The sequence below is a fragment of the Nelumbo nucifera genome, chromosome 5 (assembly GCF_055504915.1).
Source record: "Nelumbo nucifera cultivar China Antique chromosome 5, China Antique-T2T, whole genome shotgun sequence".
In the NCBI taxonomy this organism is placed as follows: domain Eukaryota; kingdom Viridiplantae; phylum Streptophyta; class Magnoliopsida; order Proteales; family Nelumbonaceae; genus Nelumbo; species Nelumbo nucifera.
The window spans coordinates 79467504-79493947 of record NC_142653.1 but is presented as its reverse complement, the minus strand read 5'-3'; the positions used below and the strand labels follow the sequence as shown (position 1 = coordinate 79493947).

Genomic DNA, 26444 nt, shown 5'->3' with positions numbered 1-26444 from the left:
ATCAGATTTACCGGGTTCCAAGTAAACATTTTGAAGGAGTTGTAGCATGTCCAAACAAGCCAAAATTTCGTTATCCCTAAGACCTCTACGAAATCCAGATTTGAAGAGGAAACAACAAACCTTGAAACAAACTCATTTTTATACAAAGAAACCAAGTAAAAAGCGGGGAAATTTTCCATTAACGGACGAGAACCAATCCAAATATCCTCCCAAAATTTAACAGAAGTCCCAGAGCATAAATCAGACCTGATGAAGCAGAGAAAGTGAGGTAGGATGTTGTGAATAGATTTCGAAGGCGAGGCCAAAGTAGCTCCATTAGATACACCTGCATCCCAACCTTCCATGTATGCTAGCAATTACTTCATGCCACAATCTGTCCCGTTCCACTGACCACCTCCAAAGCCATTTCCCTAATAGAGCCTCATTCTTTTTCTCCACTCTACCAATACCCGATCCTCCTTGTTGAAGATTTCTACACACAATCTCCCATTTAACCAAATGATCCATCCTTCCATCGCCCAGCTCCCACAAGAAGTCTCTCATAATCTTCTCAATTCTCTTGGCTTCTTTTTGGGAGATTCTAAACACTGATAGGAAATAGATTGGTAGGTTAGCAAGTGTGGATTTGATCAAAGTAATCCTTCCTCCCAATGATACATAATTCCTCCTCCAAGCTGCCAATTTCTTTGCACATCTCTCCACTATGGGGTTCCAGAACCTACTTTACATAGGATTTGCACCTAGAGGAAGTCCTAGGTAGGTTAACGGCCAACTAGCAATAGAACACTCCAAAATATTTGGAGTCCGTTGTTCACTTAGGTCAACGGCCGTTGTTCTCTTAGGTCAATGGCCAACGGCCAACTCTTATCCAAATTGATTTTCATATTAGAGATAAGCTCAAAATTCTACAACACCTCCTTCAAATTCCTTACCAAATTTTGCTCTCCACCCTCACAGAAGATTATGATATCATCAGCAAACTACAAATGAGTAATTGGGACCTTTTTTCTTCCAACCTTCCACCTTTTTGTTAAAGTCTCCCTATCGGCCTTTAAAATCATTCTACTAAACACATATGCTACTAGGGTAAAAAGAAAGGGTGAGAGAGGATCAACTTTCCTCAAGCCCCGACGAGTTGGAAAGAAATCTTTGACAATCCCATTAACCAAAATAGAGTAGTGGCAAGATTTAACACAACCAAAGATCCATTTACACCATCTCTCCCCAAAGCCACAATTTTCATCACCTCAATAAGGAAGGTCCAATCCACCTTGTCATAAGCTTTCTCTAGGTCCAACTTACAGACAAAGCCTTTCCCCCTTGATCTTTTCAAATCCTCTACACATTCGTTAGCAACTAGAATCTGATCAGCTATCTGCCTCCCTTGAATAAAAGCCCTTGATTGTTTGGTTCTCTGCAAATTCCTTGAAGACCTCAATCAAGTCATCTCTTACAACTTCCCAGCAATCCTAGTAAAAGGCCATTTGTAAAGCCATCTAGTCCTGGGGCTTTGGATCTATCCATTGAGAAAAGACCTGTTCATGGGCCAAGTAGCCCGATGGGCCGGCCCGACCATATCTAAGTCGGGCTTGGACAAGATTTTATGCCCGCAGGCTCAGGCTCGGGCCCAACTTGATAATGTATTATATTTGTTAAGATGTGTCGAATAGGGGTAGTTTAGTCTTCTTCTGTTTATTAAGTAACTTGCTTATGTGGCTGTGTTATTAGAGTTACTCTGCCCCACACTTAAGTAAGGGCATTTCTGTCTTTGTAAACATGATTAGAAGCTAATATAGATTAAGGGGGTCGACTGAATGGGTTAACCATCAGATTTTCGACTGACCCCTCTTCTTCTCTTCTTCTTCTTCTTCTTCTTCTTCTTCTTCTCCTCCTTTTCCTGTTCGGACTACTGTAGCAGCAGTCGAAATATGGTATCAGAGCAAGGTTCCTGATCTAAGTCAGTTGGTAAAGCACCTCAGTGTTGTTCGTGACTCTTCACTTTCGTTTCTGGTCAGTCGATGGAGAGGACTGGTTCGCCCTAGGTCAGAAACATTACAGCTTGTCTCTCTGCTGCGCATAACTCTCTTCAACAAGGAAAGTAACTTCAGCAGTGAATGGTTGATTGATATTCTCAAAGGAAGGTCGGTTCTCTCTTCTTCTAGTGTTACTTATATTTCTGGGAAGAAACCCTACAAGAAGCTGTTAGTTTTGAGTAGAACCTAGAGAACTAGGTTCATTGTTGCCCTAGGTAGGGCTGTGTGTGCAGTAGCCGAATGGTGTAGGGCTGCTGTGAGTTGTTGAGTGGCTGTGTGTGCAGTAGCCGAATGGTGTAGGGCTGCTGTAAGTTGTTGAATAGCTGTGTGTGCAGTAGCCGAATGGTGTTAGGGCTGCTGTAAGTGGCTGAGTGGTGTAAGGTAGAATGCAGTGAACTTGCCGAACTCCTTGTGGTTGTGTAATGCCCTCTTAAGTGTGTTGAACAAGTCTGAACTAGGTGCAGCAGATTTGGCTGTGTTGTGGTGCTTGAGTGGTTGTAAGAGGGCCTCTACTTGTGATTAATGAATGGTAAACTGATTCTTATGTGGGACGTAAGTGTGTGAAGTCAGCAGTAGTGTGAATAAGAACAAGTGTGTGCTTCCACTGTGGTGTTTAGAGACTGCAATAGGTGCTGAAATATCAAACTGTGAACAACATCAATCAGCTTGTAGCTGAGAAGTAAAGTTAGAGACAACTGTGAAAGAGTACAATGGCAGCAATAGGAGGTGGCTACAATGATCAGAAACCTAGTGTAGTAATTTCCTCCGACTACCTAGGGGTACAAATGACTTCAATTAAACTAAATGGAGAGAACTATGTTCCATGGGCTAAATCAGTGGAAGTTTTTCTCAAGGCAAAGAAGAAAGTAAAGCATGTAAGAGATGAGAAGCCACCGGTTGACTCTCCAGGGTTTGATGATTGGGAACAAGAAGATGCTCAAATCATGACTTGGCTGTGGAATAGTATGGAATCCAAAATCAGTGCCAACTTCATGTTCCTTGATACGGCTAAGGATATATGGGAGCATGCTAAGAAGCTATATTCTGGACAAGACAACACAACAAGAGTATATCAGCTGTATCAGGAGTACTTTGATCTACAACAAGGAACCAAAACACTAGAAGAGTACTATGCCTGCACGAAGAATATAAGGAATGAACTCAATGTCTATCATCCCCTTACTTCAGATATTCAAGTTCAGCAACAGCAAAAGGAGCAACTTGATGTTACAAGATTTTTAGTGGGGCTGAAGTCAGAATATGAACCAATTAGAGCTCAAATATTGGGGGGCTCTACTCTTCCATCACTTGAGGAAGTATTCTCAAGACTTCGTAGAATCTCTTTGGGCCAGACAGAGAACCCCACACAGTATGATAGATCAGCACTTGTGACAGCTAGAGGTGGTGGACATAGTACAAGAGGGGGAGGTCATTCCAGAGGGGGCCGTGGCAATTCCATGATTGGTCGGGGTGGCCGTGATTCAGGGGGAGGCCGTGGTAGAGGAAAAAATAATTCTACAAGGAAATGTACTCATTGTGGTAGGGATGGACACACAGTGAATTTCTGTTATGACCTACATGGCCCTCCCTCTAAATGGGCTAATCATGCTGTAGCAGGCGAGGTTGCTATTAGTGACAGTAAACTGGCAGACCGAACACCTCCCACATCTACATCTACTTCTGGGAGGGAGATGGTGAGTGTTCCGCGTGATGAGTATGAACGGTTCCTTCAAACTACTTCACAGCATACCACTGCCACATATGCCCAATCAGGTATTGCTTGCATGTCATCTAAAACTCCTTCCTGAATTATTGACTCTGGAGCCTCAGATCATATGACCGGGACTCCAGGTGTGTTCTCTTCTCTTTCTGAAACCTCCACATCACAAACTGTTACACTTGCCAATGGGTCCTCATCTCCCATTTGTGGTGTTGGTAATGTTGACTTGGTTTCTGTCCCCTTATCATCTGTTTTATATGTACCTAAGTTTCCATTCAATCTTATGTCTGTTAGTAAAATAACCAAAGCTCTTAACTGTTCTGTTACCTTCTTTCCTTCCACTTGTGTTTTTCAGGATCTCAAGACGGGGAAGAAGATTGGTGGGGGGCATGAAGCTGGTGGATTGTATTACCTTGACGGCGGTGGATCTTCAATTGCACTTCAGACCTCCCTTACTCCTCTACAATGGCATTGTCGACTGGGACATCCATCTCTCAAGGTTCTCAAGATGTTGGTTCCATCATTGAGTCAGTTGTCAGTTTTACAATGTGAGTCATGTCAGTTTGGTAAACACCGTCGTGTGTCCTTTAGTCCGAGCGTTGAGAGTCGCATGTTGAGTCCTTTTTCTTTGGTTCATTCAGATGTTTGGGGTCCAATCAAAATTGAGTCTTACAATGGGTACAAGTATTTTGTCTCCTTTATTGATGATTGTTCAAGAATGACATGGATTTACTTAATGAAAGAAAGAAGTGAATTATTTTCCATTTTTCAAAAATTTCATGCTGAAATACGTACACAATTTGGTGTTCCAATCAAAGTTCTCCGTTCAGATAATGGTCGTGAATATTTTCTTACTGCATTTCAACAGTATTTACAACAGCATGGCATTATTCATCAGACATCATGTGCTTTCACCCCTCAACAAAATGGGGTGGCTGAACGGAAGAATCGTCATCTTCTTGAAATTGCTCGGTCTATGCTTCACCACATGAATGTTCCTAAACGGTTTTGGAGTGATGCTGTACTCACTGCATGTTGTTTCCCACTTTATCTCCGTTTCCATTAACTCCTCGTGTCTTTGGTTGTGTGTGCTTTGTTCATAATCTGAGTCCTGGCATAGACAAGCTAGATGCATGCTCAATTAAATGTGTCTTCCTTGGCTACTCTCGGACTCAAAAAGGGTACAAGTGTTATAATCCCATTGCCCGAAAGTGCTATGTCTGCCCTGATGTCACCTTTTTTGAGTCTGTTCCCTTCTTCTCCCGTCCTGAAGCACCCTTGTCCTCACCCTTACCTCCTCTTCCTCTTCCTGTCAGTGATTCAGTTCCAGAGGCTGTTGTTGGAGTAGACTCATCTCCTCATCCAGTGCAGGTCACCACTGAACGACCACCGATCCGACAAGTGTATACACGTCGAACGACACCGGCCCCTCCTCCTACTTCTACCTCGTCTGCGGATCCTCTCATGGCTCCTATTGCTGAACCTTCAGATCTTGACCTACCCGTTGCCTTACGGAAAGGTAAACGTAGTTCTACACTCCATCCCATTTCCAATTTTGTTTCATTATCTCGTCTTTCTACCTCACATCGCCAGTTTGTTTCACTTTTGTCTTCTATTTCCATACCTAACAATGTTCAAGAAGCTTAGTTCACCTGGATGGCGACGGGCAATGGAGGAGGAACTTTCTGCTCTTCAACATACTCAAACGTGGGAACTCACTACTCTCCCACTTGGGAAGCATGCTGTGGGCTGTAAATGGGTGTATACTGTGAAATACTTGCCAGATGGTAGTGTGGAGCGTCTGAAGGCCAGACTTGTTGCTAAAGGTTACTCACAGTCGTATGGTGTGGACTATATGGAGACATTCTCTCTAGTGGCTAAAATTGGTTCCGTTCGTGTTCTAATTTCTTTGGCAGTTATGTATGATTGGCCTCTCCTTCAACTTGACATAAAGAATGCCTTCCTTCATGGTGATCTAGAGGAGGAGGTATATATGGAACAACCACCTGGGTTTGTTGCTCAGGGGGAGGGTGGTAAGGTGTGCAAGCTGAAGAAAGCAATTTATGGGTTGAAGCAATCTCCACGTGCTTGGTTTGGGAAGTTCAGTGAAGTGGTGAAGAGTTTTGGAATGAAGCAATGCCAGGTTGATCACTCCGTGTTCAGCTATGACTCAGAAGCTGGGAAGATTTTATTAGTGGTCTATGTGGATGATATTGTCATCACTGGTAGTGATAAATTGGGGATTGGCAAACTAAAGGCATTTCTGCAAAATCATTTTCAAACAAAGGACCTTGGAACATTAAAGTATTTCTTGGGAATTGAGGTTGCCAGGTCAAAACAAGGTGTGAATCTGTGTCAAAGGAAATATGTCCTTGATCTATTGGAAGAAACAGGACTGTTAGGTGCAAAACCGGCTGAGACCCCTATGGAACCAAATGTTAAGTTGAGCAGTGATACAGGAGAAGTATTTGAAGATCCTGGAAGGTATAGACGACTAGTGGGAAAGCTGAACTATCTGACTATCACGAGACCCGACATCTCCTTTGCAGTCAGTGTGGTGGGCCAATTCATGCAGAATCCTTGTATACCTCACTAGGATGCAGTCCTTAGAATTGTGAGGTATCTGAAAGGAGCTCCAGGCCGTGGGCTATTGTATAAACCAGGAGGAAAACTTGAAGTAGTTGGGTATACAGATGCAGACTGGGCAGGCTCAGTGAGTGACAGAAGATCTACTACAGGCTATTGCACATTTCTGGGAGGAAACCTTGTGACATGGAAGAGTAAAAAGCAGACGGTTGTAGCCAGAAGCAGTGCTGAAGCCGAATATAGGGCCATGGCTCACACTACCTGTGAATTAGTGTGGCTGAGGAATCTTCTACAAGAAATTGGGTTTCACATGGATAAACCTATGAAATTGTACTGTGACAACCAAGCTGCACTCCATATCTCTTCCAATCCTGTCTTTCATGAGAGAACAAAGCACATAGAGGTTGATTGCCACTTTGTGAGAGAGAAGGTTCTTGCCGGAGAGATAAATACAGAACATGTGAGCTCCAATGACCAGTGGGCAGACTTGTTTACAAAAGCTCTAAGCTCAGGGAAAGTGAACTATCTATGTAACAAGCTGGGATTATATGACATATATTCTCCAGCTTGAGGGGGAGTGTTAAGATGTGTCGAATAGGGGTAGTTTAGTCTTCTTCTGTTTATTAAGTAACTTGCTTATGTGGCTGTGTTATTAGAGTTACTCTGCCCCACACTTAAGTAAGGGCATTTCTGTCTTTGTAAACATGATTAGAAGCTAATATAGATTAAGGGGGTCGACTGAATGGGTTAACCATCAGATTTTCGACTGACCCCTCTTCTTCTCTTCTTCTTCTTCTTCTTCTTCTTCTTCTTCTTCTCCTCCTCTTCCTGTTCGGACTACTGTAGTAGCAGTCGAAATAATATTAATAAAAATATATTTTATACAATAAAAAAGCATATATATAATAAATTTTTCTTCTCTTTTTTCAAGTAATAACGAGACTATTCATTATTTTTTAGGTTTTGAGGTCTTTTAGTATAAATAAAACAGCTTTTAATTGAATTAAAAGGGAAAAAAATCATTTTTTCCAAATTTCTAACCGGGCTCGGGTTCAGGCCCAGACTTCGGGCTTTATATGAGGGTCGGGCTTGGGCTCAAGACCTAGGCCCGATGTTTGGGCTGGGCACGAGCTCGGGCCTAAACATATTCTATTAATGAGGCAAAGCCCGGTCCGAACCCGGCCCCACTCGGCCCGTGATCAGGTCTAATTGAGAATACTACATTTCGAATTTCCTCTTCCTCAAAATCCCTTTCCAACCAATTAGCTACTTCAGTCTCCACACAAGGCCACTCAATTCCTGCTACATTCATTCTTTCATTCAAAGACCTTCTAAAAATTGATTTGAAATGGTCCACAAAGATTTTAGCAATTTCCTCCTGATTGGTTATTTCCTGCCCTCCTATCTTTAAGCTAGCTACATAATTTTTCCTCCTCCCATTTGCCAGGGCATGAAAGAATTTTGTATTACCATCCCCTTCCTTAATCAATTTACACCTAGATTTTTGTCTCCAGCAAATCTCTTCTCTTAAGATCACTTCTTCCAATTCTTTCTTTACACATCTTAATGCTCTGTCCTCTACAACTAGAGACCCCTGGGCTTCGTTCTCATCTAGCTCCTCTAATTTAGACAAGAAAGTGAACTTTTGTTCCTTTATTCTTCCAAACTACTCCTTGTTCCATTCCTTAATTCTCTCTCTCAACCTCTTTAGTTTTTTATGGAATCTAACCCCTTTCCATTCCACTTCTCTTAACTCCTCATTCCACCAAGCCTTCACATTCCTCACAAAGTCTGGATGTGTAAGCCACATATTCTCAAACCTAAATAGGGTAGGGCCAATTGCAAAGATTTCTGACGCTAGCTTAATGGGACAGTGATCCGAAGTCACTCTAGGTAAGGCTCTAGATACTAGGTTTCCCAAATTTCAGTAAAGAGGAATCTGTATAACTTTGAGCACTGGGGCACTTCCTAGAAGTTCGACCAAGTGAATCGGGCTTGTAGCAAGGGGATTTCCTTTAGTTCATAGATCTCTATAAATTCATTGAATCTCCTCATGCTAGTGGTGACCTGCTGGTTGGGGTTGCTTGTTTCATTTGAGAATCTCACCACATTAAAATCCCTTGCCACACACCATGGCCCATCCCATAAACCCCTGATAGCATAGAGTTCCTCCAACATTTCATTTCTTTCCCAATATCTATTTGGACCATAAACATTGGTGAGAACCCAAGTAAAGCCATCCTTCACGTTTTTGAATTTCATTGATATCGAGAACCTCCCTAGCAACTCCTCCATTGACTCTACCACATCTTCCTTCCACATTATCACCATTTCCCCGAAGGCCCCACAAGAAGGGATAAAAGACCACCTAACATCCCTTGAGCTCCAAATGCTTCTTATCCACCTCCCATCCATCTCCATCAGTTTTGTTTCTTGTATCAGACCAATATTTGGCTTTTCCCTTCTCAATAAATCTTTGATAGCTCTTCTTTTCCTTGCACTCCCCAGTCCTCTTACATTCCAACTAATTATTTTCATAATGTTTACTCAAAGAATAACCCTATTTACCTGTTCTGCCCCTAGTTTTGTTTTCTCCTTCTCTCACCCTTTCCACTAAACTCAATATCAGCTTCAACATCCGACCTCAACCTTTCCACATCTGACTTCTTCTTCCTCCTCTTTTTCTTTTTTTCTTCATTTTTCCTAACATAAACCTTTGTCTTATTCCACTAAACTCAACGCTCGCTTCCACCTTGCAGCCTCCATGAACCTCTCCTCACCCATATTATCCATCTTGCAGCCTCCAACTACAATACCAAAAATATACTAATAAGAACAATATACATTTTCTCCTCTACCAAAACTTATAACAGAATATTTGAATATGCCCACGGCTAAAGAAGCTTTGGTTTATATGCATTTGGGGTTGATATTCTATCCACTTTGAATGTAGAAAGTGATCATGTGTAAGGTGTTTCTTTCTTTTTTTTTTTTTTTTTGCATTTTCTTGTTCTCTTAAGGTCTTCGCAGCACCATTGCTTTGTCCAATGATAAAATCTTTCAGCTCACAAGTATGAGAATGCAAATTTGATTTTGAGAGGAGCCATTTGGGTGATGAACCATTTAACTTTTCCAATAAAAGATATATAAATATTAGTTTAATGAGAATTACATTTTTTCTTGTAAAAATTAGTAAAACCAGGGAAGACAGAACTAGTAGGTGGGTCAAGTTCATTTGAAACTAGAGGAGATGTAGGACACAGCTTTCACATAAGCTTCAGAATCGAGGCATAGGACTTGCTACTCAAAGAAATCACACATCGAGGGGAGCTCTCACTAAAGGTTCAGAATGGAAGGGAAGTAATACACTGGTAAATTAGACAACACACTCTTAATCAGTGTTGTCCTCCCTCCTAAAGAAAGATATTTCCCCTTCCAGCCTGCCAATCTTTAGTCTATACTATCCACCACCGGCTGCCATGCTAATGAAAAGAGGCATTTGCACCAATCAGAATTCCCAAGTATGTGAATGCGAACTCCCCCACCTAGAATCCCAAGGTTGTTCATTCTTCTACGAGGTCCTGTGAAATGTTACCCTCTCCAATCAACACACTTTTCATTAAATTGATCTTTTGCCCTGCTAGCATCTCAAACTAATCCTCAATTTCAAAACTTGGCCTATTGAGGCTTCTAGGAATATCAAGGTGTCATCTACAAATTGAATGTGTGTGATGGAAACTCCTTTACCTGCTTTAAAACTCTCAAAAATCCCAAACTCTGTTCCTTTGATCGGCAATAAACTCAAAACTTCTGCCACCAATAGAAATTACAAAGGAGAAAGAGGATCTCCTTGCCTTATACCCTTTGAGGTTTGAAAATTTTGTGTTGAAAACTTGAAATTCCATTTACAAACACTAAGAATAATACAGAGGAAGTACAAGCAAATATCCAGCTCCTCTGTCTTCCCCCAAAACAAATTCTAGGTATAACTTCTTCAAGAAATGTCTAGTTTACATACCAGTCCCTCTCTGCCACTTTTTAATCTTGTATCCACACATTCACTTGCTATCACCAGTCTGTATAAAATTTGTCTACCTTCAACAAAAGCCATTTGAGTAGGACCCACAATGTCATACAACGCTGATCTTAATCTTCTAGATAAAACCTTCGCAACAATCTTGTATGGACTTGATATCAACCTAATGGCCTGAAATCTCTCAATTTGCATGCTCCCTCAACTTTGGGAATGAGAGAAACAAATGTTGCATGTGTACTCTTCTCAATCTACTTTTCTTGCCAAAATTAAAGGCACAATATAGTTTTCTCACTTGTTACCTTTGTAGTTTCTTCACTTCACTCCATTGCTTAGGGATGAAAACGGATTGGATTGAATTCAAATCATGGTATATCCGAATCTGATCCGATACTATGAAGAGCAGATCCGATCAGAACTCACAAATAGGGATTTGAATTCGAATCCGATGAGGAAGTCGAATATTCGAATATGATCCAATCCAATTTGATTTTTTAAAAAAATAATAAATTATTAAAAGAAAAATAAAATATAAATAATATGTTTATAAATAAATAACAATATATGTGTGTGTGTTAGATGTTTATATAATTTTTCTTTAAAGAGGTAAATAAATAACATATATATTAGATTGGATCTTCTCGGATCGGATAGGGGGTGATCCAAAATTGATCTGATTTATGACCGGATCCTATTATCTTATGCGATTCAAAGATCCGAAATGGGGATATTCGAATCTGACAACATGGATTGGACTTTGGATCGGATCATGATCCGATCCATTTGCACCCCTACCATTGCTTGATGTTTTCAAGCCTCCACTTGCTTTTTTCCAATACTCAGCAGCTTGTCTTACCACCATTCCAAAGACAAGCCTCAGCAATTTTAGAATCTCCCTGCTGAATGGGTAATTCCTTCCCTTAAAATCGTACTTGAGAGTTTCCTACCTTGTATGGGTAAGCAATCAACTCTTTGTGTCCCATCAACATCAAAAATTCATATGGAATCTTTGAAAAAGGCATTCCTCCAATAAGATAGAATGAGCTGAGCAGTAAAAGCTTACTCAGAAGAAATTTCCCGAATCTACCTACCGGGAGAGGAAAGATACTATGGAGATGTTCTAAAGCTGCTATTTTATGGATGATTTGGGAGGAAAGAAATGGGAGACTTTTTCAAGAGAGGGCTCAAAACAGAAGGGTAATTATTGATCTCATAACAGTGAGAGTGGCACATTGGGTGAAGACTTTAGGTCTTTTTGGATCTTTTACCACTAATGATATTATTAGGAATTGGGGGCTGACAGCAACCTCTTCCATTACCAGAATGCCAAGTGCCTGTTCAACCTAGATGAGAACCCCCCACACATTTGCTGATTAAGCTCAATTTTGACGGCTGCAGTAGAGGCAGCCCTGGACCTTCTGGTATAGGAGTTTTCAGAAATGTCAATGGGAGCATCCTTGGTCTATTTTCTGGTGTCCAAGTTTCAAAAGACCACTCTTGGACAGGGAGATAGAAGAGTGTTTAAATCTACTGGAGAAGCTGCAAAGGATGAAGATACCAGCTCAGTCCAGGGATGAATTTTGGTGGAAAGAGTGCTCGAATGGAAAGTTCTATTCTAATCCTGCTATTCAACTGTGTGCAGGAACCAAATGGAATGTGATTCAATTGATGGGGTCTGGGGTAACCCAGTAACCCCCATGGTGGAAACTTTTGCTTGACTGGTGGCTAGGGATTGTGTGTTAACAGTGTATCACTTGAAGATAAGGGGTTTCAGCATGCACACCGTGTGCTTTATGTGTAAGGAAGATGAGGAATCTGTTTTCCATCTCTTCTTTTCATGTAAAATTTCTGGGTTTTTGTGGAGTCTCTTCATGGCACTCTTTGGATTAGGAACTTCCAACCAAGGACACCTGCTGAAATCTATATATGGCCTGTGGCCAAGATTCAGGAGAGGGAAGAAAGGTAGAATAATATCAAGCTGTTTTCCATTTTCCATCTATTGAAACACATGGAAAGAAAGGAACAGAAGAATCTTTGAATACATGGAAGGGAAGTTGGACAAACTGGCGGTGGCTGTTAGCAAATCTATTGCAGATTGGTTCTGATATTGCCTGAGTTTTCTCAGCTTAAGAGAGAAGCTCTAGGAGAAAGATTATGGGAGATGATGGGGTTACAAAATTGTGAGATGGAGATTTGAAATTGTATTTGTTCTAGTTCTGTTTTTGTTGTTATGTGTTGCCTTAACACCTATCCAGGATGTACTATATCTTTTTATTTTAATGCAATTTACTTATTACTTATCAAAAAAATAGGTAGAGTGGTGGCTTTGTAGTCACCCTTGGAGCATGGTGATGCATTGACAGCAGAATTGGTCAGTCTACTGAAGGGGTTAAGGCTTGCTAAATACTTGGGTTTCCACAATATAGAGGTGGAAGGGGATTCTCAAATAGTCATCTCATGGACTAAAAACAGTAGCCAGATTCTTTGGCCTTCCAGTATAAATTCAGGGAGATTGCAAGCTTAACAAGGGAGTTAAATGTAGTTTTTATGTGGGTGAGAAGAACAGCAAACAGAATGGCAGACTCTTTGGCCAAACAAGGGTCTGTAAGACAGCAAATGTTTTGGGCAAATCGGTAATCTTTTGTTGTTTTGGGGTGGAATTTACACCCAATCTCTTGTAATTTCTAAGTTTACATCAATAAAATTCATTTCATTTGTAGAGAACACTGATGTGGTCCCACTATGTCCGTAGGGCAGAATGTTCCTAGTCATCCTAGGGTTAGCTGCTGTTATTCTAGTTGTTATTTATTTTTCAGTTTTATATTATTATGTGTTATGTAAATACCAAGGGCAGATGTGTCCTTTCATGTAACTAGCATAACCTATAAATATTAAATAGAAGTGGCGGCAGCAGAATAATTTAGATTCTGTCCTTCCTTTCAAAGTTTGTGTTCTACTGCTCTCTCTCTACTCTTTCTCATCTTTCCTCTACACTTTCTCTTCTTTTCGAACCTGAAATTTCTTAGTGTTCAAGATTGATAGCAGTCTTGAACAACTACATGGTATCAGAGCCAAGTTAGGGTTTCTCATGTGAACCTAATACCAGCCGACCACATGAGAATCTCCTAGGACTGGAAGCTGAAAAGGTGGAGTTCGCAGACTGATTCTTGGAGATCGCCAGAAGTGCTAGCAGCTGTTAGAAGCTTGTTATGGTTGCAGAGTGTTGGTGGTCAGGAAGGATCAGAGAAGACTAGGGTTCGGGTAACCTTAGAAGGCAGCGAACAATTTTTCCTTGTAAGTTATTTATTTTCTAAGAGAAGTTCTATCAGAGAAGATAGGTTGGACCTATCTGGAGAGGGAGGCCGAACCATTCTAGAGCAGTGAGAGTGGGGGTTTGAGTCCTTGTCTTTAGGGGGAGAGCAGTGAGAGTGGGGCAGTTCCTTTACCTATTCCATTGGGTGATGAGAGCTGCAATGGTGAGGGCGGTCAGAGGGATCAGGAGTTGAGGGAGAGCTGCAATGGTGAGGGTGGTCAGAGGGATCAGGAGTTGAGGGTCTATCACAGGCAGTGCAGGCAGGTTGATCCCGATCATCAGCAGTCCAGGCCAGCTCCAATCTCATCTACAACTCCAAGTCCAGGTATTACAGTCCCAGGGCCCACAGAGACTTCCTCTATTGTTACCATCTCACCTCCTACAGATGACCTTGACCTTCCAATTGCTGTTTGTAAAGGGAAACGACATTGTACCACATCTACAGCCCACTGTATTTCCTAGTTCTTATCCTATGATCGCCTATCTCCTACCTACAGGTCCTACCTTAGTTCCATTTCTAATGTCCCTACTCCAAGAACAGTGCATGAAGCCCTATCCGTCCCGGAATGGAAAGATGCAATGCAGGTTGAGATGGATGCCCTGTTGAAAAATAACACCTGGGAGGTAGTTGATCTGCCTAAAGGAAAGAAACCAGTTGGATGCAGATGGGTATTTACGATGAAGCATAATGCAGATGGCTCCATTGAGAGGTATAAGGTTCGGTTAGTTGCAAAAGGGTTCACACAGACTTATGGCACAGATTACTTGGAGACCTTTGCCCCGGTAGCCAAGATGACTACCATTCGGGTCCTATTATCCCTTGCAGCGAGTCACACTTGGCCTTTATACCAAATGGACGTGAAAAGTGCTTTTCTGAATGGAGACCTGCAGAAAGAGGTTTACATGCGTTTGCCTCCTGGATTCTATGATGCAAAAACAGGTAAGAAGGTCTGCCAACTCAACAAGGCTTTGTATGGTTTGAAGCAGTCACGTAGGGCTTGGTTCGATAGACCTTGTGAAATTTGGTTACGTACAGGCTCAGTCAGATCACAGTCTATTTATCAAGAGGGTAGAGTCCTCCTTGACACTACTAGCAGTATATGTTGATGATATTGTAGTGACAGGGAATGATGGCCATGAGATTGAGTCCCTTAAATAGCTCATTCATCAAGAATTTGAGGTGAAAGACCTTGGTGTACTCCGGTATTTTTTGGGTATTGAGGTTGTTAGATCCAAACAGGGGATATTTATCTCTCAGAGGAAATATGTCCTAGACCTGTTGGCATAAACTAGAAAGCTAGGTGTCAAGCCTGCAGATACACCCATTGAACGGAACCACAAGATTAGTGCAAAGAGTGGGGAGCTTCTTGAAGACAAGGTTATGTTCCAGCGATTGGTAGGAAAGCTCCTATATTTCTGCCTCACTCGGCCAAATATAACTTATGTTGTTAGTGTTGTCAACCAGTACATGCATTCTCCTAAAACCACACATCTTCTTGCGGCAGAAAGAATTTTAGCCTACCTGAAGAGATGCCCGGGTAGGGGTATACTGTTCAAGAACAATAACCACATGAAGGTGGAGGTCTATACGGATGCCGATTGGGCTGGGAGTGTTGATGACAAAAGGTCTACCTCAAGATATTGTGCCCTTGTGGGAGGTAACCTTGTCTCCTGGAGAAGTAAGAAACAAAGTGTTGTCTCCCGATCTAGTGCTTAAGCAGAATACAGGTCCATGGCTAACAGAGTGGCTGAAATCCTATGGCTAAGATCTCTACTTGAGGAGTTGGGTATTGAGTATGAGAAGCCCCTGATGCTGTATTGTGATAATCAAGCAGCTATTAACATAGCACATAATCCAGTGCAGCATGACAGAACCAAACACATTGAAGTTGACCGGCATTTTGTACGAGAGAGGGTCTCATCTCAAGAAGTATGCCTCCCTTACATCACATCCAGTATGCAATTAGCAGATATCCTCACTAAAGTTGTGTCAAGAAAGAAGCTAGAGGCGGATCTATCCAAGTTGGGAATGATAAACATTTACTCCCAACTTGAGGGGGAGTGTAGAGAACACTGATGTGGGCCCCACAGCTGTGGTCCCACTCTGTTAGTAGGGCAGAATGTTCCTAGTCATCCTAGGGTTAGCTGCTGTTATTCTAGTTGTTCTTTATTTTTCAGTTTTATATTATTATGTGTTATGTAAATACCAAGGGCAGATGTGTCCTTTCATGTAACTAGCATAACCTATAAATATTAAATAGAAGTAGCGGCGGCAGAATAATTTAGATTCTGTCCTTCCTTTCAAAGTTTGTGTTCTACTGCTCTCTCTCTACTCTTTCTCCTCTTTCCTCTACACTTTCTCTTCTTTTCAAACCTGAAATTTCTTAGTGTTCAAGACTAATAGCAGTCTTGAACAACTACCTCATTTTGATCAAAAAGAAAGAAAATAAACTATGAAAAACCTTGGTAGCCATTCCATTACCTCCCAGAGGGAAGAAAGTCTCCAAGGGCAAAAACCAAGCCAAAGACCACAACAGCCACGCCTACACCAACCTATTTCAGATTCAAGTTTCAGTCAGTGTCCCTGCACAGACAAGAAAAGGAGGACAAAGGAAAATTCAATTCCATCAACCTTCAGAAAACAACTTGCCTTGGTACCAAGTCCAATTGTATTTTGATCTGATTCAATTTGAGCATCATAGTCAATCGCTCCATATTGCTTGTTTTCCTCTGCTTTCTTTTGCTCTATCGCAGACCTGAGAACCATGTGAAAGATGAGAATATTCTCAACTTAGATGCACATAAAAACAAGAACTTATTGGAGATAACATCTTTATGTAAGAAGTATTTAAATAAGAGTACACCAATTCCAAAAAGAATTTCAGGACTCCCATTTATCCTGAAATCAGGTTCAAATTTCTTACATGGATATCCATTATTTAATGTAAAAAAAAAATCGTTCTTTACAACCAAAGAGAACTATTTAAAGACGTAGGATATCAAGTAGACACCAAAGGCTTTAAGCTACATTAGGGGATAAAACTAGAGAAATTTATCTAAACTTCAATTTTGGAAGTAGCTACAATGGTACATTCTCAAAAATAGAAAAAGTAGTAATAACGGTACTATAAATAATAAAAACTAATAGTAACTGACTAGACAAGTCTGGAGGACGACCAAACAATTTCTAGAAGGGAAGCATTTTAGCAAGGACAGAGGAAGGAACATAATTGATTAAGAAGATAGTTGTACTAGCAGCCTCTACCCAAAATGAAGAAGGGGCATGAGATTTTTGTAGTAGAGTTCTCACAACACTGAGCACATGTCCGTTCTTACGCTCAGCCACTCCATTTCTACTGAGGTGTATCTAGACAACTTCGTTGGACTTGTATACCATGGTTCTTTAGATAAGATAGTCCCCATTAGTGTATTATCCCCCTGAGCCTAAGCGGAGAATACGCACATAAGACTGGAACCAGACTCATACCACGGTATGAAAAGGTTGAAATGTAGGATAAACTTCTAATTTATGTCGAAGAAAATAAATCCATGTGTACCTGGTGCAATCATCAATAAACAAAACAAAGTACTTTTATCCGAGCCGAGAAACAACAGATGAAGTCCAAATATCACTATGTATGAACTCAAATGGTGATGTTACATGCTCAGATGAAGTCCAAATATCACATCAAGTATCAAAAGTATATAAAGAGGGACCATTATTTTTAATGGAACTAGAATCAAATAAAAACTTTAATTTTTCAAAATGTGGGTGTCCCAATCCTTTATTCTATAAATCCCAAATATTATTCCTTTGTCCAATAAAAGAGCCATAAGAAGATGAACTAAAGTAAGTAGATGATGCTCATGCTTGAGGATTCTCGAACTCTAATACAAAAATAACTTAGACTATGCCCCTTCCCAATGTACCTCATTCCTAGATCAAACAACCATCATGAGAAAATGTAAGTGCATAACGTTCATTAACAAGTTGACCAACAAAAATCAAATTAGTAGTAAGATTAGGAACAAAAAAAGTTTTAGTAAGCGGAAAGGAAGCATTAGATGAAAGATTAAGGGACATGCCATTACAACCAATGATATTCAATTTTTCACCAGTGGTCATAATATTATTAAAGGGATGAGAGATCCATCATATGGATGGCCAAACCCTGCAGGAAGGTAGAGCGAAATTTCAAAAATTTCTCTCTCCCATCTGGGAATCACATTCCCTGTTTTAGAAAATCTGCATTTTCAATGATCAATCTTGAACCAAGAGCCGAACCAGATCTGAACCAAAACAGTAGGAGAGGGTATACCTGATACGAAGATGCAATATCTCCCAACGAAGGTGTTCACGCCCAAAGAAAGACTCGAAAGACTGCTCCCATTGAAGATGACACAGCGAATGGTGGAGCAGAATCAGCAGGGTCTGTCCAACGAACCGAATTCTTCAGCAAGAATTCGATGGAGGCAGTGAGCACGACTTCTTATCAGCCTTAGAAAGGCTGATATCAAGACACCTCTTGATCGCTCCTACAAAGGAAGGAGATCAAACTGGCAGTATGGCAGCAACTGGAGGAAACGCAGGGAGAAGATGGCGCAGTCACACTGTTGTTGTCTTCTCTCTAGGTGCTCTGATCTCTAAGAAGCTTGGGATGCTGAGGATGAACTGAATAGTTCTCCCTCGTCCTCCTTTTATAGCCTTAAAGAGAGCTCCTAATCACATTAGGAGTTTCCTAATCCAAATCTATATTTGGATTAGGAGTTCTCTTTAAGAGATAAGGATAAGCCCTTATCTTATCTGCAAATTAGATCAGCTCTCTCCTAATCTCATTAGGAGGTTTCTAGATCTGAATTCAGATCTGGACTCTCTGAGTGGATAGGGTAAGACCCTATCCTATCTACTGATTTAATCCCAGATCCGCCCCCTTATTTAACTAGTCAAACTAGGCCAGTTCGAAATGGGCTTTAGGCCCAATAAGTCTAAGTGCTCAAATTGCTTCCAACCTACTGCCCAGTTGGGCTTCTTAGTATGGCGTGGGACCCAAACATTGATCTACACATCAGCCACATGGGTTCAGCCCAGCCTCTGTTACAAGGCCTGGCCGAATTCACTGAAAAGACAGTGAACCCCCTGAAGCCATCACATGGACTCCTAATGGGCCCAACACTTACACTAAGTGGTCCCTGGGCCAAGCCACCTTATAAAAACCCAGGGACTGTGAGCAGATGCAAGATTAGCCTATCAGGTATTACCCTCAATGGTCTTACACTTAACCTCTCAGCCCATAATGATCATACACTGCCCGACAAGAGAGGACCTCTCCCTCGGATGCAAGGAACAGTGTTGCACTCTCTACTCGCATGGATCCCGAAAATTAAAACCTTTTGCAAACATTTTGAAACCGTAATATATATGTATATCTTTATATAAATATATTTTGCAAAACAAATTTCAACAATTGAAATCGGCTGCCGGCAGTCTTGGTTTCCATCAAAGAGAGTGCATCCCCGATCACTACCTTTGTCCGACAAATGGGCTGATCCTATCACTATAATCACCCACTCAGATGAATTCTCGGACTGTCCCAACATACCCAGGTTTTGACCCCCGCTAAGGATCTCATTGATTGGCATATTAAAGACAGCCCAATCCGACACCTAGTGCAGTACCATAATCGAGTCTAGGGGTCAGGTGTAACTTTCTAGTTTTGCCCACTAATCACCAAGGTCCAGGGCAATACTAGAAATCTGGTCCAGTTCAGGGTTTCAAGTAAACCTATACTGCATGTACCTCGGGTCTCACCCTGGCAGCTGAGACAGGCCACCCCAACACTTGGCAGCACACCAGTGTCAGCCTTAATAGGATAAATCTCCCCAGACTTATCCAACGGCTGTGAACATTCTAAACTAACACGAGTCTCATTAAGTATCCAGTTTAAGGGTATTACATAGAAACACACCACAATAACATGAATCAAATATGTACTTTATTCATTTACAATAAATGTCATAATGTACATCAATCTGATTGGAGCTAAGGGCATACACTGTCTAACAAATATGTCTATTGTTGGTCTCAAAATTGTTACCTGGGGGTTCAAGGTAAGCACCAGTCATACGATTAGTTGATCCTGAATCAATGATCCAAATGTGAAACTAAGAACAACAATAACCAAAAAAATCACCAGAGAGGCTAATAGCAGAAAACGTAGGGAATACCAATTGTCAAATTTTTTCTTCATCCATAGATATTAGTGGCTTGTCCTTCAATCACTTGATATGCATGTGGCTGGTTCTTCTTTTGAACACCCTTAGATAGCCTAACTGGACAATCTGGAATGAGAAGTCTTTAGCACCAGATTTCTTACTCCATTGAACAACAAAGGTAGTGCCAACCCCAAAATCCATTGATTTTCCATCAATACTTGCAGCAATAAGGAGTCTAGTCTCTTCCCTCAAAAGTTCACCCATCAAATCTGGAAGAGTTCCTCTACTAAGTATATTAGACCTGATTATTTTATATTCAGGTCTCAATCTCATAAGAAAGTGATTCACCTTCCTATTCTCAAAATGTTGATGGAAATACTTGAGACATTCTGCGGAGTCTAAAGGCTCTATATGGCCAAGTTCATATTCTGCCCACAAGTCAAGGAGACCAGCATAACATTCTTAAATCCTATCTCCCTGACAATAAGCAAAAATCTCAGACTCAATCTGATATTGTCTTGACATATTGGATTGATCATATACTTTCTCCAAGTATACATACATCTCATAGGCAGTACGCATTCTTCTCATGGATACTGCAATATGAGATACCATTGAACTGAGTATCAAGGAGACTATTTTCCCATTACCCAGCTTCCATTATGAATAAGCCTTGGCATATGTTTCATCCGGCTTAGTGACATTTCCATTCAAATATCCCTCCAGACCTTTTCCCTCAATAAAGAAATCAAAATGGAACTTCCACATGTTGTAGTTAGTTCTATCAAACTTTACAGGAATAATATCAGCCTTCTCAGCCACTCTAAATTACAACCACAGTTCAAAAATAAGGTTCACAATACTGAAATCAATGCTAAATAGTAGGACTGGTGATTAATCACCCACCTAAAATCAGATATAGTTCAAATCAACTGCTGAAGTAATATTTCACAAAACAGAATGTGATTATACTGCAGAAATCTTACTACAGAAGGTTTAAATCGATGACAGTCCAAAAAAGAAATGTTTCAGGACTGTTAGACACAAGGTGGGATCAAAACCCTAGCAAAAATGACTCAAGCTTCAAATCAGATAAAACCGGCAGTAAGAGAAGCCCAGGGTGACACCAACTATAGAGTCTTGGGCTGCTTGAATCAGCCGATTTGAAGAAATCAAGGAAACACTAACCCGTTGGGTGTCTTTTCTAGAGAAAACTTATCACCTTCGGCTGATCAGAACAGCCCTCAAGCGGCCTGTTTAAATAGTTTATTTTATTTCTTATCCATCATTTTCTGTCTTGTTAGGGTCCGTTTGGTCAGTTTAAAGTTTTTTTTATTTTCTGTTATTGTACTTTACTTACAGCAGGGGCACAAGGGTCTTTTTCATATTTATTTTAGACGCCCTATAAATATTAATAGAATATGGTGCCGCCAGCACTGTTCCATTGTCGCCAATCTCTCCTCTTCTCTTCTACCTTCTCTCTCCTTCTCTTCCCTTTTCTCTCTTATTTCTAGTTGGTCTCACTGTCAAGATGGCATCAGAGCGGGATTATTGATTGTGAGAGCAGATCAAACAAGTTTTTCTTTCTATTTCGACTTGCTGAATCTGGGCGGAACAGAGAACTGAATCTGGGCTGAACAAAACTGATCTACGACTGGTAGTCCTTTTTTCTCTTTTACCTTTCTTAGTCGTGTACCAAGAGAAAAATCAAATGAATCTGGGCTGCTGAATGTTGTCAGACCTTTATGAGGTTTATACCTCTTTTTTCTTGGATCGTGTGATCCTGTACCTGTGAAAAGGTGTCTGTAGGTCACGGATGACCTGTTATCTCCAGTTTTTGGCTTGATTACAAGTGTTTAAGGATCTCTTCTGATGGTTAATGTTCTTAGACATTCTGGAAGGTTGGTAGGTTAGGACTGTTAACCCGTACAGGTCTGAAATCAATCTGATGTTGCCTTTTTTTTATGGAAATTGGTGCTGTTGTGTGCTCAGATTGAGTCCAAACCGAAGTGTGTGTGTGTGGACTGATTACTTGAGTGGAGCTTTTTTGTGTAAGGAGGGATCCTAAGTTAAGTGTTGAGACTAAAATTCTGTTTTGACCATGTCCTCTGAGAATTCTGCTACTAAGGGGGTTTCAGGAAATCAAAATGGAGTGAGTGGGGGAATGGATATGAGTTTTCCCATGGCTGTAATTCCCTTCAATGGACTAAACTACCTTGAATGGTCTAGGGGAATAAAAATCAACATCACTGCTAGGGGGAAAATAGGATATAGTAATGAGAAAGTGAAGGAACCAAAGAATGGAAGTGCTGAATATGATAGGCGGAACCAAGAAAATGGTGATGTCATGGCTCTTGGTTTTCATGCTGTCGCAAGTAAGAAAGACATTCATGTGGGCTGGAACAGCTTGTGAAATATGGAAGCAAGCAAAGTCTACTTATTCAGAGAAAAGGCACTATGACAAGACCCAAGATATACCAACTGCAAGTTGAATCTTCTACTTGCAAGCAGGGGGAGAGGAGTCTCCCAGTGTACTACTCAGATTTGACATCAATTTGGAAAGAACTGGATCACTATCAAAATGTGAATTGGAAATGTGATGAAGATGCAAAGGCATAAAAGTCACTTGTCTCTCAGCAACGAGTATTTACTTTTCTTTTGGGGTTGAACCCTTCATATGAGTCCATTAGAGTACAGAGCTTGGGAAGTAAAGACTTGCCGTTAGTTCAGGAGGTTTATCCCCTAGTCTAATCAGAAGAGAGTAGAAGAACTGTGATGAATTGTGTAGAGGGGGAGCCGGTTACCCCAGCTATTCGAGGAAGTACAAATTCTAATGTCGGAAACTCCTTTAAGAAGGGTGATTCTCAGAAGAGAGTGGATGACAAGAGTAAACTTTGGTGCACTCACTATCAGAAGACAATCAAGGTAAGAAACCAATCCAGCAAAATCAGAAAAGTATAACTCAGCTAATAATGGCAACTCAAGAGACTAGTCCCATGGTAACTCAGGAAAGGCACCCTAGTTCTGACCCTAAGGAAGAGATTATCAACTCCTTTCATGATCATTTGGAGTTATATGGTAGGACACTTCGCCAGATGGATATACATCTAATTCCCCTTGGATAATTAACTCTGGAGCCTAAAACCACATGACTGGTAAGTCAAATTTATTTCAGGCATATAACCTCCTCTCCGGGAAAGACAAGGTGAGACTGGCTGATGGTTCATTCTCCACCATTGCCAGCCAAGGAACCATATCTCTCCCACTCGGCCTTACCCTCTCTAATGTGTTGCATGTTCCTCAATTGCTTATAAATTTTCCCTCCATTAGTAGTACTACTCACTCCTTAAATTGTTCAGTTACTATCTTTCCGTCTTCATGTGTGTTTCATGATTTGGCCTCAGGGAAAATTTGGTAGAGGAAGCATGGTGAATCGTCTCTATGTGTTGGAGAATAAAGATGATCTTGTGGCTACAAAGTGATCAAGAAAGGTTCTTGATATTATCTTTTGGTAGAAAAGATAATCTGAAGTCGTGCTCACCAGCCCTCCATCGCATTCTTGCTAAAAAATTTGGTTCTTGCTAAAGAACCGTCCTGCTGATTCTGCTTCATCCTGCACCGTGTCATCTTCGGTGGAAGCAGTCTTTGGACTTCTCCTTGGGCGTGAACACCTTCATTTGGTTTCAGATCTGGTCCGATTTGGTTTGAAGATTGATCTTTGAAAATGCAGTTTTCTAAAATAGGGAATGTGATTCCCTCATGGGAGAGAGAAATTTTTGAAATTTCGCCCAACCTGCAAGGTTTGGCCATCCATATGATGAATCTCTCATCCCTTCAGTGGTATCAAAGCTAGGTTCAAATCTTGAACCAAATTAAACTAGATATGGATCTGCACAAATGGGCAGAAGGTGTTCTACCCAATTTGCGCAGATAACGTTTTTCTGGGAAATTTGTTCCCAGTTTTTGGGCGATTGATCTGAAATTAAATCTTTATAAATCTGATTAATGTTTAGAATTGTTCTATATATTTTTCTTGATTTTTGGGTTGTTTGTATGATGGAGATCGAATTCTTTAATGGCACAAGAAATTTGCGCACCTGCAGTTCTATTCATTCTTGGTCTGTAATTAATTATTTTTAATTTTTAGACAGAATGTATAGGAATTCAAATCTAATGCAATATTAATAGAAAAAATAGGTTTTCTATTTCATTTCATTCGGTGGTGAAGCAGAAAACGCAGAGGAGAAATTTTCGCAGATTTGGGTTCAGCCATCTGCGATTTGCAGTTTTGGAAGCTGCATACTACGATCTAATCTTTGTTTTGCAGGGTAGCAGTCTACGAACAACCCTCCTACTGATTCTTGATTGTCTTGCATCAGTAATTTAATTTCATATCATCTTCTTGAATTGAATCTTGAATTAAACATCAAACCCTAGACCCATTCGAACCAGATTGGACCAAATTGGTTGGACCAAATCTATGGTTCGATAAGGGCTGTTAGGGTCACTTTTCTTTCCCATGGAGTTATTATTCATTGCAGCCAAAGCAACTTGTTGCTTCCCCTCAGTTGTAACCATCACATTCCACCTGCTTTCTTCAGATTGAACAAGGGAGTATACCTCGTGAACCGTAGGCAACTCTTTGCTTCCTAGGATCTGCACCCTCAACGGTTCATATGCAGGGTTCAGTCCCAACAAGAAAGCAAACACCCGTTGCTGAGAGAACAGCTTCCTATAGGCCTTAGCATCATCATCATGCTTCCACTCTATGGCCTGATAATGGTCCAATTCCTTCCATATGGAGGTAAGGGCTGAATAGTAATGAAGACAAGCTACGGTTTCCCTGTTTACATGTTGAGGATTCAGCTTGTAACTGGTAAACCTTGGCGTAATGCCTTTGCTCAGAATAGATAGTTCTGGCCTGTTCCCAGATCTCACTAGCGGTGTCTGCTCACATAAAGTTCTTTTTCACATCAGGTTCCATGGCTGCGAGGAGCCAAGACATCACCATACTGTTTTCTTGGTCCCACCTATCATGTTCAGCCGTCTCACCCTTGGGTTCTTTCACCCTTCCATTGATGTAACCAGCTTTACCCCTTGCCGTTAGATAGAGTTTTACACTCTTAGCCCACTCCAGGTAGTTCAGACCGTTTAAAGGGGTAATTGGCATGGGAAAAACCATGTTTTCACCTCCCATACCCGCTGTGCTGCGGGTTGGTGTAGCCCCCGATGAAGTTAATTCATTACATGCCATCGAATACTACTGAAAAACAATCCAAACACCACCCAACAACACAGCAGCCACAATCAGAATACCAACCCTCAGGGAGTTTACTCCTAGAATGTGAGCAAGAGAACAAAAAATACTGCTGAGAACAAAGGGTTCAGTCAACACAACCAGTCATTAAACCAGTCCGGTAATCGGTTCAGCACCACCAATACAAACATTACAATCAGTCTGACTGTAGTTCACACAGCCTAACCATCCAACGTCCAAACAAATAACTATATAACCAAGGCATGAGCCCTACACACCATCGGCCAAAGAAGGCTGAGACAAACTGAAACAAAAAACACACCTGTTCAGCACTTGTACGAAGGTGCTAATCTGAACTTGACTTCACAGCATCGAACAGAGGAGTCTGCACCAGCATCGCCCTTCTCCGACTAGGGTTTTCTTGGTATTACGACCAAGAAAAAGAAATCACAGAAGCTGCCGCCAGAAAAAACTGCTAGGGTTTCCCCAAAAACTGCCGCCAGAAAACTGCTAGGGTTTCTGCAGAAACAGCCGCCAGAAACCTGCTAGGGTTTCCACAGAACTGCCATGTCCAAAAACTTTTAAAGAATGGGCAGGAGGGATCGTAGGTCTTTTTCAACCCAGAAAAACTGCTTTGATACCATGTGATGATTCGTGGAGATCGGGGGAGAGAGAGAAAGAGAGAGAAAAGGAAGAGAAAGGTACGGTTGAGAGGAAAAAGTCTCTTTCTGGCTGCCGCCAGTTTTCTATTTATATTAACTTCATAAAAGAATCAGAAATTACAAGTATGCCCCTGGCGGCACATCCTAGAATCAAAATAATAAGAAAAAGAAAAAACAAGTAACTGACCGACAGCCTACTAACAGCAGCTATAAAACAATTAAGTAAGCCTTACAAGACCTTCATTCCATATATGCTAGCAACCACCTTATGCCTAAGTCTCTCTTTCCTTTAGAAATCTCCACAACCACCCTAACAATGGTACATTCTTTTGCCCCACTCTACATATTTCTACCCCCTCCCCCAATTTTCTTTTGCCATGTTTAAACCTCCAATATAAACAAGTGATCTCTCTTCTCTTCCCACGGTTCCCAAAAAAAAGTATCTCATAATTTTCCTTGCCCTCTTGACCACCCTCTATGCCTTCTTGAATATAGACAGGTAGGGTAGGCAAAATAGATAGGATAAGAGTACTCCTCCTCCAAGAGATAGATAAGTCCTCTTCCACATTGCCGACTTCTTTGAAAATTCTAAAATTGGGTTCCAACCTCTCCTTAGGATTGGCACAT

General features: G+C 41.0%; 1 protein-coding gene across 4 annotated transcripts in view; it reads right to left on the bottom strand.

Moving 5' to 3' along the window:
• Positions 1-26444, bottom strand: part of LOC104593869 (Tetratricopeptide repeat (TPR)-like superfamily protein) — a 105982-nt gene that overhangs the window by 62396 nt on the left and 17142 nt on the right. For 3 of the 4 annotated variants that reach the window (XM_010253911.3, XM_010253913.3, XM_010253912.3), the window contains exons 6-7: positions 16336-16441; positions 16168-16238 (exon numbers count right to left, since the gene is read on the bottom strand). In XM_010253911.3, coding sequence (XP_010252213.1) covers positions 16168-16238; positions 16336-16441 — 177 coding nt within the window. The remainder of the gene's footprint in view (positions 1-16167; positions 16239-16335; positions 16442-26444) is intronic. The other variant, XM_010253914.3, reaches the window with a different exon arrangement.